Consider the following 16,094-nt stretch of genomic DNA (forward strand, 5'->3'; position numbering starts at 1 on the left):
GTAATACAGGTGTAATCGTCCTGGTTCCCAAAGTTCCTAACCCTACGATAGTAAAACACTATAGACCTATATCTTTGTTGTGCACGGATTATAAAATTTTTGCACGATGTTTACTTCGTCGTCTTTTGCCCTATATGGAAAGAATGATCGGTGTCCATCAATACTGTTATGGTAATAATAGATCGATCTTTACTGTTTTACAGACAATTCGTGATGTCATAACTAGTTATAGACATACGACCATACAAGGTCACCATGGTATAGTGGCATTGGATTTTCAAAATGCTTTTGATACTGTACAGCACGAATTTTTATAGGCTATGCTGTATTTTTAAGGATGGGTTGTAGTCCAAAATTTGTAAATGCGATTAAGAGTTTATATACTGATGCCAAATCGTGTGTAAAAATCAATGTTTTTTTATCTAAGACATTTCCTATACAAAGGGGTGTCAGACAAGGTGATCCCATGTCAATGATAAGTTTTTGTGTAGCGTTAATGCCATTTTTAAAGGTACTTGAAATGCAATTGCAGGGGTTAAATATTCACTCAACAACGATAAAATTATTAGGTTATGCTGATGATGTCACTGTGTTTGTGAAATTGCCGACAGATATGGAAATACTTGAAAATGTGATAGAAAAATACAGCTCGGTGGCTGGCCTAAAGCTTAACTATAATAAAACTCATTGGATGCACTTAGATGCTACAAACCACTCGTATCAAAACGATAAAATTCAAAAAGTAAATACACTGAAAATACTTGGAATAATTTTTACCCACTCTTTACAAGAAATGATTGCTCAAAATTATTCAACATGTATTGCTGGCCTGAAAAGTGTGCTTAAACAAAACAAACTTCGTGCCCTTAGCTTGGTTGCCAGGGTAGCCTTTGTAAATATTTATGCGAGTTCAAAGCTCTGGTTTGTGGCACGAGTGCTTCCGATGAGGAAATTTGATTTTGTACAGATAAGGAGTGCGATAAACTGGTTTCTTTGGGCACACCAAATGTTGCGGGTGAGTCACGAGAGTGTGTCTAGCGGTACGGTGCGGAGCGCTTGGCTTGACTCAGGTGGAGTTAAAAAGCCAAGCTCTCCGCGTACAAGCAGATATGTCAATGTTAGTAAACTTCCCAGACAGTTTAACGGGTGTGATACTTAAGCAGATTTTGGACACCATGCCATTGCAGTCTCCGATCGCTATAGCAACGGTGCCACCGCATTATAAATATTTACAAGAATCAGTGTTAGAAATATGTTATATACTACTTTCAGCGCAACCTCTTGAAATACCAAAAGTATCTCAATTATACAAGTCACGTTGTTTGGCAACATTGCCTAGCTGCAAGATAATGATTAAACAACCAACCCATCCCTGGCACACAATATGGAACAATGTTCAAGCACCACATTTATCGCCCTTGGTAAAATCTGCGTGGTACTGTGTGGTACAGGATATAGTGGTGACGGAAGAGAAATTACATAAATTAAAACTGTTACAAGACCCACTATGTGGTAGGTGTCAACAAAATGGTTCGATTTCACACTGGCTAAGTGAATGCATACGGACACGTGAAACATGGAAATATCTATGTGTGTTATTAGGAAAAATTTGTCGCACCCATCCCAATACGTTTACTGTGCATAACATAATGTTACCTACGTTTTCGTATTTTCCATGTACTAAATTGCGTAGTGTACGATGGTTGGTTGGACATTATATATTGTTTGTCTGCATATATAAAGGTATAGATTTTCATGATCAATTTTTAATATATGTTAAACAGGAATATCATAAAGTGTCTCAAGATAAAATAAAAATATTATTCGCACATTTTTTAAAGGTGCTGATGGAATGTTAAAAGAACTATTGTTATCCAAAACCTGCAAAATTACTGTATGAAAGAAAAATTGTAAATAAATAATAATTAAAAAAAAAAGTGGTTAGCACATCGCGCTGCGACGCCAAGGGTCCCGGGTTCGAATCCCGGTCGGGCTTTGTTGTTTGTGAATGTGCATTCATCAATTTCATCATTTCATCACTCATCCCCATCTTCGCAAATTAGCCAAGAGGCACAAAACGCGAAGTAAAATAAACTAAATCAAATCAAAAATCTGCTTCTCTATAAGAAAAACATTAATAAACATATTATTAAGTTTTTTTGTGAGTTTTACCGAATGGTAAATTATGTCTGACACTTATGCCTTAATTGGTTATACATTTTCAATAAAAATGTTAATTATTGTAATTCTTATAATAAATAAATAAATGCACACATATAACCAACAATGGAAGTAGTCAAAATATTCAATAACAAAAAGGTTGCAAAAACATTGTTGCAACTAATGTTTTTGGTAACGGAGATATAGAAATATTACAACGTTGCTCTTAGCATGTAGAATATGGTAACGATATTAGATGTTGGACAGATCTGCACAGTCAAACATTAGTTGTAAAACAGAGTGCAGAAGAAATGTTTGGAATCACGTTCTTCGTGTGACCGATCAATTATTACATTTCTTTAAAATTAAAATATGTATGTTTCATATGTAACTAAGGCAATCCTTTATCCTTTATTTCTAAATTGCGAAACATTGAATTATAAAATGAGATTGATATTTTTACAGCTAAGGACTTAAATTGAAAATAAATTTGCAATTATTTTATATTTTTGGTTTGAGCAAATAACATTAACAAGTAAAACTCTTTTTATTTACAATGAAAGTCCATCCCATTCTAAATAACTTTTAAGTTATTTTACGAGTGCTCTCTGAATTCGAAATAACTAATTTCATCTAATATAAACTGTTGAATTTTTAATATCTTATCAATATGTCCTTGCCTCAAACAAGCACACTCCGTTCTCTAAAATGTTTGCTATTCATAAACAAAGACTGTTCAAATATTGTAATTTAATTTTGTCCCTTATGAGAAATGTATTTATTGTTTCTAAATGAAAAAAAAATACACAATCACTTACTAAAGTTTAAGTGATGACCCAATATAATTCAAAGAATTGTAATAATTTTAATTTGTTACTAGTAGTTTCATTCCTTTTACATTGTTTCACGATGACGATTGAACTGATGAAATAAATGAATCAGGATTTGATCGTGTAGTAATCCTTAACTTCGTAGGGCTTATGCTAATCACTTCAGTTAGTCCTTTGCTCTAAATTTACTAATAGTACCCAGTATTCCAATATGTTTGAATACAAAACTTCTACTTATATATTGGACAATTCTAGGATAGCAAAGTGACTCACCAAGGTGTGTTGCAGCTGTGAGTCAGCGTCATGTATCTCGCTCCCAGGTGATAGAACATCCTCAACACAGCCAGACTGCTCCCGATGGAATGGCCGCCTTCCACACCTATAAGGCTCGCCAGTTTTCTGGAGTGATGGGCCTCATAAATTCCTGGAATCAAGGAAGCAAATGCTCTTATATGTACACTCACACCCGCACGTATAAATGCATGCATAAAACAATTGTGATATCTCATAAATAGCGAGAACAATATTTACAATTAATTAGTTGATATATTTTGAACAAAAAATATTTTATACTGTGTATTCATTGTATCCTGTTGTATTTTCTTAGGCTTGGCTCGAGATGGAATAGTAGTTTATACACTGGAATTTTTAAAATTTCACACACTTTTATTTTCTTAAATATAAATTAGTCCAATTAATTCAGTTGAAACCATGTGGTGGGTTAAATTTCTTTGATCGTATCTTCGAACCACCCTTGTCTGTGTTCAATCAGTTTCCTCAATAATTTATTTAGAACATTTATTTTTGGTAAACATTTCTTACAAATTATGACCTCATACATATTGCTTTCATACTTCGTACAGTATTTTTATTGTAGGTTGTCATTTGTGAGTTCCAACATTTTCCTAAAAGGATTTTAGCACATTTGCAAATATTTTCCTGTTCTCCAATTTAAAGGGGTATGATATTAATCAGTCATTCATTTATGTTTAATAGTAACTGCTATTTTGTTTAATGAATACTGCTCCACATGTCGCTTTATGCTTCCATCAACCTGTTCGAAGCATGTTACAGATAACTAGACCTTGGGTTTTAGGTTTTTAACCTATTATTTTTCTTGCAGGTAAATGAGAAATAACAAGTTATATTAGTTCGTGAGCCAGGACCTCAAATTTAGGCTATCGGTACCACTCGGGGGGATGGGTCCTCATATGATTTTTTTTAAGGTGTGGATGCCTGGAATTGGAAAATGTGTGATAGCATCTCATAACTCTTTGCTTTTTATATAATATTATTGAATTAGTAACCATAGCCAAAAAATAAGGAATTTTCATATTTTTTTATAAAAAGCATACAAATTGATTATAATATTTGAATAAATAAATTGAATTTCATCAGACTCATTAAATTCAATATTATTTTATAATAATTATAAGTATTAAGTGTAATAATATTAATATCCTTATAATAATAATAAAACTTTATTATATTGCTTATATACTGACATTGATTAAATACATAAGTTTTATTCACAATTTTCAATAATAATAGTGGCTAACTCTTAAATATGCATGTGTGTTATATTTTAACAAACAAGATTTATTATTTACATTCATCATCATCATCTTCTGAATAGGTGTTATCACTCATTGATTATCACATGTGGGGAGTCTGCACTTGTCGTTGCACCTGATGTAATTTTGACAGAGACACACGTTGGCAGCTTGTAGTTTCTAATGGATTGGTTGGTTGATTTATTTGGTGTTTAAAGTCCACTTTATGCACAGTAAGCCTAATGGGATTGGACCTACAGTTTAAAGTGTTATCCGAACCACTATGTGTCTCTACCGAGTATCAAACCTGGGACCCCTTGATTACAAGGCGGTGATGCTACAACCGCACCATCGGAGAGACAGTTTCTAATGAGTTGCAAGCTAGTGGATCTAACAGAGTTTAAGATGCTGGCTACCATTCCACCCAATCCATTACCAGCTCCTCTGCTCCATCGTGCTTTTTTATTTTTCAATGTCCACCTTCTCACATTTGGTCTAGGTGTACGTGGATCCTTCAGAAGACATCTCTTGCTTATAGCGGATTGATAATCGCACGTTAAGCATGTTTCTTCCAAGTTGATAAATATCTATCTCACCCTTCTTTACACAGAATAGATGACATGTCTTGTCATTCACACAATGTATGGAAGATTTTGGAGCATACAGTGAGCCCGAGAACTACATTTTGCCCATTACTATTTCATTGAGATCCCATTCATCTCAGAGGATGCGAAAATATTTCCTGTGTTCGTCTGTTGGTAGGATATATGCATTTACCTTTCCCTTTCCTGCAAATGAACATGGAGACTTATCATATCTCGACAAACATTTTTAATAAGAATTGAAGGTATTTTTCTAATGTAAAGAACCCACATGGGTATTTTAGTTCTATATTTCAGAAACAATTTATCCATGATTATTTTATGGAATCTTAAACACACAATACACATCGGTGTCATTTGAGCCTCTCAATACCGCTTCATAACCCTCATTAGCAGCAGTAGTATTCGCCAACAAATGACCATCTCTCCTTCAGGTTTACTGTTGAGATAGAGCACTTTGGGGCTCCCTTCAGATGTGATGTTCCATCATTTATCTCCACAGTTCTCGAAGTGATTTATTTATTAGATTTGCAAAATGCTCTGGTTTCCTATATTCGTTAACAAGAAATGCAATTAGAGTTGTTTTATTAACTACGTGACTTGGGAATTTCCTTCACTTTCTGACAATCTGGGAAGATGACATGCTCTGTGATTGATGCCCGAGTTCTTCCCATGTGATTATCCTTTCTGTGTTCTTTATAGACGTCTCATTGTACAGGGTGGGAAATAACCTTTTTCTAGGGGTCTGCAGGAAAAAGTAACAACAATTAAGAAATTATGGTAATACCAAATGTTTACTACGACAATTGTGGCTACAAAAACAAAATTAAAAGTTAATTCACAACAAAGCACCTTGCTTCAAGGCAAATGCTACCCAAGACCTTCTTCGGCAAAGTGGCATTGACTTCTTCAGCAGTTCTGAATGGCCGGGTGCATCACCGGACCTGAATGCAGAGGAGCACTTTGGGGCTATTCTGAAGGACGATAGACCTCACCAAAATTTGACTCCTCTTCTTTTACTCTCTGAATAAGAGCCATACCATCAATCGCTGTGGCTGAATTTCCAGATATTTTCTCAGAGGGAATAACATTTTTCTACAAGTATATCTCTGAAGCCCATGATAATGGTTCTAAGAAATAGACCATTTGAAGATTCCGATTCTGTACTGTCACAATAATTCGACCAAATAGTGTCTTGTCTGATAATAATTTACCTGCCATAACTATCCACCGCCTACTTCTTGGATCAAGAGAGGAAGAGAAAGAACTAGACGAAAACCATGTAGAGAACATATACACTATAGTATGGATTAGTACAGGTATTAGAAATACCCTACAGTTGCTTGAACTAATGCTCACATGATGTGCGTCACTATAGAGCAATCAATGTGTGTACCAACAGAACAGCTCAGAAACAGACATAGTCACAGCAGTAACTCACCCCTAGTAGGCCAACAGCGCTGCACATCTGTGTGGCATGGACTCGATGAGGTGATCGATGAGAGCTTGGAGGATTCCTCGGCACTCTTCACTTTGGACAATTTAAGCTCTGGAAGTGTTGAGGGAGGTGCCATCCTACCTAGAATGCATATTTCAAGTGCATCCCAGACATTCTCTATGGGATTTAAGTTCATTAATCGCGGTGGCCACTCCATACTCACTATTCCCTCGTCCTCTGGCATGTTGTGCACTAACAGAACTGTGTGAGTACGAGCATTATCGCCGATGTGAAGGAAACGATCGCCTATTGCATCTGCGCACGGCATGGCAAGAGGTCTGACGTTCTCGTCTCCATATCTAAGGGCCGTCAAACTGCGATTTTAGATGACGTGGAGGTCCGTAGGTTCCACAATTTTGATTCCAACCCACAAAATCATTCCACCACCTCCATTTTAGAATGTTTCGTGAACAAAAACAGGAGTGTTCCACATTCACTTCAGATTAGGCACGTCTATTGTAAGGCTCGAGGCTGAATCGAGGCGACTCATCGGAGAACACCGCTCAACCCCATTTGTTGTGGCCCCAATTGCGAAGTTCCTCAGCCAAGTTTCTACGGATTGAAAGCTGTACGGTGATGGAACACACACACCATTAGTCTATATGCATAGAGGCCATCTTTAAGAAGGCGATTGCAGACAGTTTGAGATGACATCTGCGCCCTATTGCTGTGAGAATGGCATGTTATAGCTTCGTTGCACTTTGTCGTCTGTTCAAATATATTGTTAACAAGAGGTACCTGTTGTCTCTTGCTGTTGTTGATGACGGCCTTAACCTTGCCTTCGTCGAACATTTCTCGTTGTTTGGAACCGAATCTACAAGCGAGAAATGGCATTTTGAGACACTGCAAGAGCTACAGATACCTCTCGTTGTCTGTCCAACTTCCATCCATCCTATGCCTCTCCACGCCATTGATTCAGGTAAATCACAATTTAGAGGCATTGTGCCACTTGCCCACGTTCCTCAATGAACTCTTACACTGTCCTTGGAATGCTATTGCCATTCTCACAGCTACGCACTTCAGTTGTTAATTCAGAGATATCGGCATTAATGATGGGCAAATAGCCAACCGACTCCAGTGATGGTGTTAAATACCATCCAGCTTGCCAATTAAATTATTAAAATATTCACATAATAAATATTATCATCATTATTATTAATTTAGACCAAAATTACTGTAACTGCCATTTCTAATATTAAATGTCAAAATATTAAAAATTATCAAAATTTTCCATTTACATGAAGGTTATCTGGGGAGTGGAGTGATAAGACACAGAAGGCAAAGAGTTATGACATGCTATCACATATTTTCTATCTCTAGGCATCCAAACCTTACCAAAAAATCATATCAGAACCCGTCCACCCGAGAGGTACCGACAACTTGCCTGGCTGAAGGCCTATATCGGCGTTTCACAAAAAAAAAAAACAAAAAAAAAAAAAACAAAGAAAACGACTGACTAAGTTTTATAGTGCCTATAATAACTTATTTTGCTTGTTTGAACCTATTTTAGGTTTATGTGCCTAAACTAAACCTTTTTTTAGGTTTTTATATATTTTTTAGGTTTTACAGTAATTTTATATCTCACAGAGGTATTTCCTGGTTTGGTGGCGAAATAATTGAATGACTGGCGTGTTTGAAACATGTTTTCTGTCGATTTCCTTCCCTCCTCGTATATGATGTTTATCAAAGCTTTAAACAAAACAAAAATGTCTGATGTCACTGTTACCTGCAGACAGTGGCGGCGAAAGGGGACAGTACCCAATCTCTTTAACCCTGCACTATAGACTCTTAATGCTAAGGCTTGCCTACTAAGATAAAGTAAACTGTCCTTGCCCACCCCCTCCTCCACATTCTCAGTTTTGGCGCCCAATCGTCTCTACTGACTGTACAGTCCCAAGTGCAAACTTCTGATCTGTGTGGCCTTGCTCACTTTCGCGTTAGTTTGGTCCTTTTTGGCATTCACGACTTGCGAAGTAATATTTCAGCATCCAAATTAGCACTACTGACTATGTTTCTGTTGAAAGATAATGTTTAGCATATGAAATGATCCTCACAGACGAAAGGTGGAGTTTGATTGTGGTTTACTCAAAAAAAATCATGGTGGTCACTAGGACCATGATAAAATTCAAGTATAATTCCTGTTTTTCAAGGTGAACTTTCCAAAAATTCAAGGATACAAGCAGATCTTTTCTCTATTCCAACCTTACGTATTACCGACTCTCACCCTCCCTTCTACACACAACAGTATTGACAATATAAAGGGTTTGTATGATTCCAAAAATTACCTAATCAACTTCAAGATATATTATTTTGTAATAATCTTCCGTTTGTAAGATAGATTGTTCTGTAAAAGACACTAACAAAGTAAACGAATTCAGAAAATTTTGTTTTATTTTCTTCAAAAAAAATAATGAAATAAAAGCTAAACTGAGAGAAACTTGCATCAGGGCATTTATAAACATGTATAAATTTAATGGGATATGGATTAATAAAAGTTACAATTTTTCACGTCTAGGGAGAAAATATGGAATAGAGAAAACATCCGGTTGTACCTTTTTTTATGTCTTGCCAAAATTCATGAATAATTTCCAGAGCCAATAATTCACGCATAATTTACGGTGTCAATAATTCACGCGTTATTCCCGAAATTCAAGGAATTCCAAGTGAGTAGCCACCCTGATATTGTGCAGCAAATTATACATACGTAATTCATTTTTCACATCAACAAGTAACTTTTTCTAAAAGCACAAATACAGTATTATAATAATTTGTAGATAATATTGAAAATGATATAAAGAAATGAAAATTTGTTTAGAAAATTAATATTTGGTTTTTACGGTTGTTGTGAAATTTTGTTTTTAATGATAGTATCTAATTAGTATTTTTCAGGAATGTTTTTACCAAATTAAGTTTTTTTCAACTTAATTCAGGATTTTTCGAGCCTAATATAAGGTTTTTAGAACCTAATTTGAGGTTTTTAGAACCTATTTTAGGATCTTTAGAACCTACTTGCGGATTTTTAGAGCCTACTTTACAAACCTAAAAGCACACTTTTTAGAACCTAAGAATCGGAGGTCTACTGATAACAAGTGTTATGTTCAAACTAAGAAGAAGTTCGATACATAGAGGCCAATTTCCTAAAAGCCCTCAAAGTTATATTAATCACCAGAATGTACAGAGTGAGGTGTGGTTCCCTGTTCAAGGATTAGATATTATTGAAGCAGGTTTCATGTAATATCAAGAGAATTTTATCAGTTATTACTGAAACTGTAGAAAATATAATTCCTCTCCCACGTTTTGACCATTTTCACTATAAATGACGTGTGAGTCACTGCAGTATTTCTTAAATCAATAGTATTACCAAAAATGACTTAGTATATTAACAATACTTTTAGAAATCCAAATTGAATTGTTAGAGTATAAAGCTTAGTTGGCCTTAACTGTTGTATAACTACAAGGGAGAGTCAAATAAAAACCTTCATTTGTTCTTGTTTCTTATGTAGTAGATTTCTGTATACGAGTATAAGGTTGCACAAGTTTGCTGTAATTTAGCACAGACCTATTGCTGACCTACATATATTTTGAACTTTGAGTTAGTGCTTGTGTACCTTAAGAAGAATACGTCTTTGGGGTTGACGTGCAGTCAATTATGAGCCACTGCGAAGGCCTTTGCACCCATCTGCCTGCGAACTGGGGGTGATTGTCAAATTTCTCCTCCATTAGTAAACTTTCTGATGTGCTAAGCATGCACAGAGATGACATTTCATGTGGCTAGAAATTTCTGTAGTTGTTAGACTGACAGATGGCACGAAACCACTCCTCTTCACTGGTGCAAGTGTGCAGAGGAGGTGCCATCTTTAAAATAACAAAAATGGCGTTTCGAAGCTCACTTAATCAGCGTTGCAGCCTTGAGGTCGTTTTGTAAATAACAGTTGATAGCTCGTGTACATTTGAGATGTATACAGACTGTCCTACAATTTTTATTGGACTTTTAAGGTTTCGATTTGACTTTTATAGTATTAACGATTTTTCATAATTTGGTGCTAAATTTATGTATAATTTGATGTGCAACAATTGTTCCCAATATATTATACTCTTCACCTCTGAAAACAGAAAATGTTGTGGAAATTACCTTCCGATGTCGTAACGAGCTGCATGTGAGCGGGATATTTGTCAATCAGCCTCCGTATCACATCTATTTGTTCTAATGTTAGTTGTACAGCGTCCAAGTATTGCGAACTGCATGGCACGTATGCAGACCAAAACTGAAAGTATAAGGAAACAAATTCATTCATTATTTGAAATATTGATGAAAATAATAATAAATATTCATAAATCTACATGTACTAAGGATATGTATTTTGTGTTTTAAGCACGTGGTATTGATTGTTGACTCTGTATTATAAGTTGACGTAGGGTCATGGTCATGGGCGTATATACAGTTCACGTAAGGTGGGGGGTTCAACTTTTGGTATGATTAGTGTTGCTATATTTCATAAGTCATAATCCTGGACACTGCTGACCGGAGGTTTGTTGTGGAGGGGGGGGGGGGGTCGTGCTGAACCCGACAAAGTTGTGTGTATGTACATATCCATTATCATATTCTCTGCACTTCTTAAAAAAAGACACTTCGAAGTACATCATTAATCTTGCAATTCCTTTCATAATGAACTAAGCTGCTATCTCACGATGTTGAAACTTCATTTGAAACCTGCGGACTGAACAGATAGGGACCCAAGCACTGCCTGTTTAGAATAAGCAGCTTACTATGCAATAGAAGAGATTTGCAACTGCTACTAGCAGATGCCGGCGCTATCGTAAAGTCAAATATCTTCGCAACATCTTCTTGTAACTCGATAACTCTTGTATTGTTGAAAAGATTCTCTCGGGCTATCGAGCAGGTGAGTTGTGGAAAAGATCCCAAGCTTTCGAGAGCTAACATCACTCTCATCTTCAGGGTATACTTCTAGCTCTCAAAAGCTTGGAATCTTTTCCACAGCTCATCTGGTCGATAGCCTGAAAGATTCTGTTCATCATTCGTCGCCAGAAAAGCTTAATCACTTACTTCAACTTTTGTAATATCGAGAGGGAGCTGATCAATGTACAGTTAGATTGTTTAGTAAAATGAGCATTTTAATTTTACGCACTTAAATATAAAGTTTAGAAAAGTATAGTTTTCATAATTTATTCTTTCCCAGGACATTTGTGCATCCCGAAGAAACAGGACGCATCACGGTTGTTAATCTGGTAATGTGTTGACTTTGTTCAGAGACGTGAGTTCAATTCTAATACAAAATGGTTATAAAATGGACGATTATGATTTAGTTTGTAATGTTCGTTTGTGCTCTCAGGTGGTGCATTATTCCTCCTATTTGACGGCTGGGTGTTCTTGGTCTCTTCATGTCTTCATCATAGTCTCTAAGTAGTTTCTTTGGTTTGGAATAAATTTCATTAAAGTTCTCAGAACTCTCTCTTAGATTTCTTTAGAAAATATATTGACATGTTCACAATATTGAACAGTCCACCTTTTGAGGTCACCAAAGTAATGTTGAACTGCATAAAGCAATTTGGTTAGAACAAGTGGAGATATTTCAAACTCCCCACAGGTTACACACTAAAGAAACTGAAAAGATTACTGAAATGTTTCTCTCGTACTGGTAAACTGTAAAGCCTTTAAAGTTTCTACATTTTCACAAGTCACGCTATTTAGTATTGATACTCTCTGTCCATTTTGTGTCAAACAACTTGAGTGTTACGGTGTTTCCCTGGTTTTGCACTGCGTTCTCAGAAACCAAATTCCTTTAAGAAGACTCAAGGGAGAAAAATATAACTGATTTGTTAGTCCCAATGCAGTTTCTTATCGCAAAAATTCCGAAACTAACATGTATATGTTTCGATTTATTCATTTATTGCAGTTTATTACATTTTGTTACAATTACAGTTCTACTATATTCTGTTTTATTACATTATCATTAGTTTTTCATTTATTTCCGTTTTGCTACATACATATTCAAATGTTTTATTACACTTTATTCAGTTTTGTAACATTATTCTTTTGTTTTATTACAATTTTAATTTTAATTTTATTTGTTTCTGGTTTTATTACACTGGTACAAGAACTACTGCACAGTAGGCAATTTATTTACAAATCTATGTACTTCCCGAAAACAAAATGTGAATTTTTCATGTATACGGGTTTCTTACATTTTGTGCAGATGTGATTGGTTATCCTATCTGGCTTCCACTCGCAAGTAGAGCATCTCCCTCGCTTCTTGTCTTGTGCTGGAGGTGGAATAGGATTCGGATCAGCCGAGGGTGAAGCACCAGAGATGTCAGCAAGCTGTTTCCCTTGTTCGATAAGGAACAGTCGACGCTTGTGTGATTTTCCACTGCACTAGTCCCCATTTAGTGACATCCACACAACAAAGCGTTGAGGGCACTGATATCTATCATATTGTAGAAGATCATCATTGGCCATCTTCTTGTCATTGTCTTCCCAGAATAGAAACAAGCCATTTGGTCCATTGTATCGACTTCTGGTTTGGTGCTATTGTAAGAGAGGATCACCTCTGGTTTTCTCAATGAGTTGCTCTCATCGATGTTGCCTTTGGAGTGCATGGTGCTGAGAACAAACACTACTTTGCCCTTTCTGGGACATTAGGATGCAAGCATTGCGTCCTTTCAGGGTAACGAGCGCCATTTCCCCAGCGCCATCTACACATTCAAATGGAAAATATCAGTGGGTCTCAAACACCCAGTTGTTACTAGACGAAGTCTACTGGCAAACTCAAACAGGAAGATAATCTCAACACTTAATCTTCACCGAAACTGCAACAAAGTCACATGACATCATAGTCCCTGCAAAATGCCTTGCAAAAGTATAGACATATGAAGTAACTTATGGGTCTCATAGACCCGGTGGTACTCGGAGGGTTAAATACGCTGAAGCAAGCCTTTTACTTGTACTTCAACGAAACATCCTAGTATTTATCTTTTTCCAAATCTACTTACAGTTTGTTAAATTCAAAGAAAACTCGGACGTCACTATATATATCTTCAATATATTTTTCACTTATTGATCTACTGTCTTTTGTTTTTCGTTGCTATGCTCAAAATAAGTATAGAAATTTATACATCGCAATTTCACATTATCAATAATTAATTATACATCTTATTAGTTCTACAACGTTTTTGAAACATAACAAAATAGTAATTGATAACAACATAAATATCATAATGCATGTTAAACGCAAAATTAAACAATAAATAATAAATGAACATCTTTGGGTCAGTCACAATACGCACCCCTTCCGGGTGAAAATTTTCGACTTATTTAAGTTCTGTAAACATCGAAAATTTTACATTTAGTTACAAACTTGTGAACATTGCATTTTTAACTTACAACATAAATTACTTTTTTTTCAAACAATATTAATTCAGTTCACTATGAACTCCGTGAATCAAACTTGACTGACATATTCTTCATTTTGTTTTAGTTGCATGAATTCAGTACATTAAATGAATAAACAATATTATTGACTATGCAAATATCCAACATTTTTCATTGTAGAAGTGTCCGTAGTTACCTTAACCTAACTACATTCAAGAATTATTTAGGCAAATTTAAGCAACTCTGTTTTCCTGTCGGCTGAACAATTAAACTTCTTTACATTAGACAAATTTTGCTTATTTACAGATTTCTTCCCATCTAGAGACATAAGTTCCACATAATTGTTCTTAACATTTTTAACTAAGTAAGGACCTAACCATAAATCCAGAAATTTGTGAATTTTCTTATTAAGAAAGCTGCTCTTCTCGTGGTTTTTAACAAGAACAATATCGTTGACTGCGATTGTGATACTCCTTCCATCCTCTTTCTTCGTTTTGGTTATAGCCCTTTTCTTCATTCTTGTTTTTGCCATTAGACATTTATTCTGCCATGTCACCTTCTCCAGTTCAGATGGCCAATTAATTTGATGAAATACTGTATTCTTGACATTATCATGAAGAAACAATTCATTCGGCGTAAATCCTGTAACCTCAGATACCGAACTGTTTAAAAGTCCAATGATTACACTTAAGTGTTTAAACCACTGCTGATGATTATCCTTTGTGTATAGTCTTAGTAACCTGATTATTTCCTTATTGTATCGCTCAATTGGGTTGGCGAAAGGTGAATACACTGATGTTGTAACATGTTTTATTCCATTCGATTCTATAAAACTCTTCCATTCAACTGATCGAAATTGAGATCCATTGTCAGACAAAATTACTTTAGAAAGTGGATAATGATAAAATTATTGCAGTTGGAACTTATTTATAATTTCCTTGGTTGTAGCTTTTCTCAAAGGGTAAGCCATTATAAATTTCGACATAACGTCCACAATTGTTAAAATAAAGCTGTGACCTTGTGACTTCGGTAAAGGTCCAATAAGGTCTATAGAAAGCATACTGTGAGGGGTTGTAGTATGTACATGCAAAAGTTCTTTATCAATTTTTAAGACTGCCTGCTTAGTCTTTGCACATGTTAAGCAGTTTCTGAGATATTCCTTAATAGTATCTTTCATTTTTGGCCAATAAAAATAATCTTTGCATTTATTATGAACCTTAAAATATCCAAAATGTCCTTGCTTATCGTGAAGCCGATGTAGAATTTTAGGTACCAACTCCCTTGGAACTACGAGTTTCCACTTATCGTCTGGAAAGTGCTTCAGAAATAGAAGACCGTCATGGAATTTGTAAATCTCTTTGGATCCTTTCGGAGTATTGCCTTCCTTTAAATGCCCTATAATTTCAGAACAGTATAGATCCAGTCTTTGACTCTCCTTCCAAAAGTCAACTGTGTCCTCATCAACAATATCTAGATTCAAATAATTAATGTATAATTCATTGATAAGAGGAACGCCTGTAGATAAATCAGGATACCTACTAAGAGTATCGGCAGCTTGGTTACAAGTTCCAGGTATATGATGCACGGAATAATCAAATCCTTGTAGTTTTAAGGACCATCTATTGAGTCTCTGATTTAATGACTTCGCAGACTCCAGCCATGATAATGATTTGTGATCAGTATACAAATGAACTTTGGTTCCAGCAACATATATATAAAATTTTTCAAAAGCAAAAAGAATTGCCAAACATTCGATCTCGTGCGTACTGTAAGTCACCTCATTACCGCGAAGAACTCTGCTTGCATATTGTATAATCTTGAGATCCTCTCCTGAACTGTCGCCATTTTGTCATAAAACCGCACCGATCCCCTTCTTCGAGCCATCTACATTTATGTTGAAAGGTTTTGAAAAATCAGGTTGTGCTAAACCCTCGGGAGATATAACTAACTCACGTAACTTCTCAAATGCCTTTGAATGCAATTCCTTCCACATCCAAGGAACATCAGATTTCAGAAGTTCATGAAGAGGCTGAGCAGTTTCTGCAAATTTATTTATAAATT

General features: G+C 35.6%; 1 protein-coding gene across 1 annotated transcript in view; it reads right to left on the bottom strand.

The window, feature by feature from the left end:
- The window catches only part of LOC145978104 (dipeptidase 1-like), a 176,756-nt gene that overhangs the window by 142,980 nt on the left and 17,682 nt on the right, over nucleotides 1-16,094 (bottom strand). Inside the window, exons 3-4 of the mRNA XM_083110545.1 lie at nucleotides 10,776-10,908; nucleotides 3,264-3,414 (exon numbers count right to left, since the gene is read on the bottom strand). Coding sequence (XP_082966671.1) covers nucleotides 3,264-3,414; nucleotides 10,776-10,908 — 284 coding nt within the window. The remainder of the gene's footprint in view (nucleotides 1-3,263; nucleotides 3,415-10,775; nucleotides 10,909-16,094) is intronic.

This window comes from Lepisma saccharinum, chromosome 24 (assembly GCF_977018435.1).
Source record: "Lepisma saccharinum chromosome 24, izLepSacc3.1, whole genome shotgun sequence".
In the NCBI taxonomy this organism is placed as follows: domain Eukaryota; kingdom Metazoa; phylum Arthropoda; class Insecta; order Zygentoma; family Lepismatidae; genus Lepisma; species Lepisma saccharinum.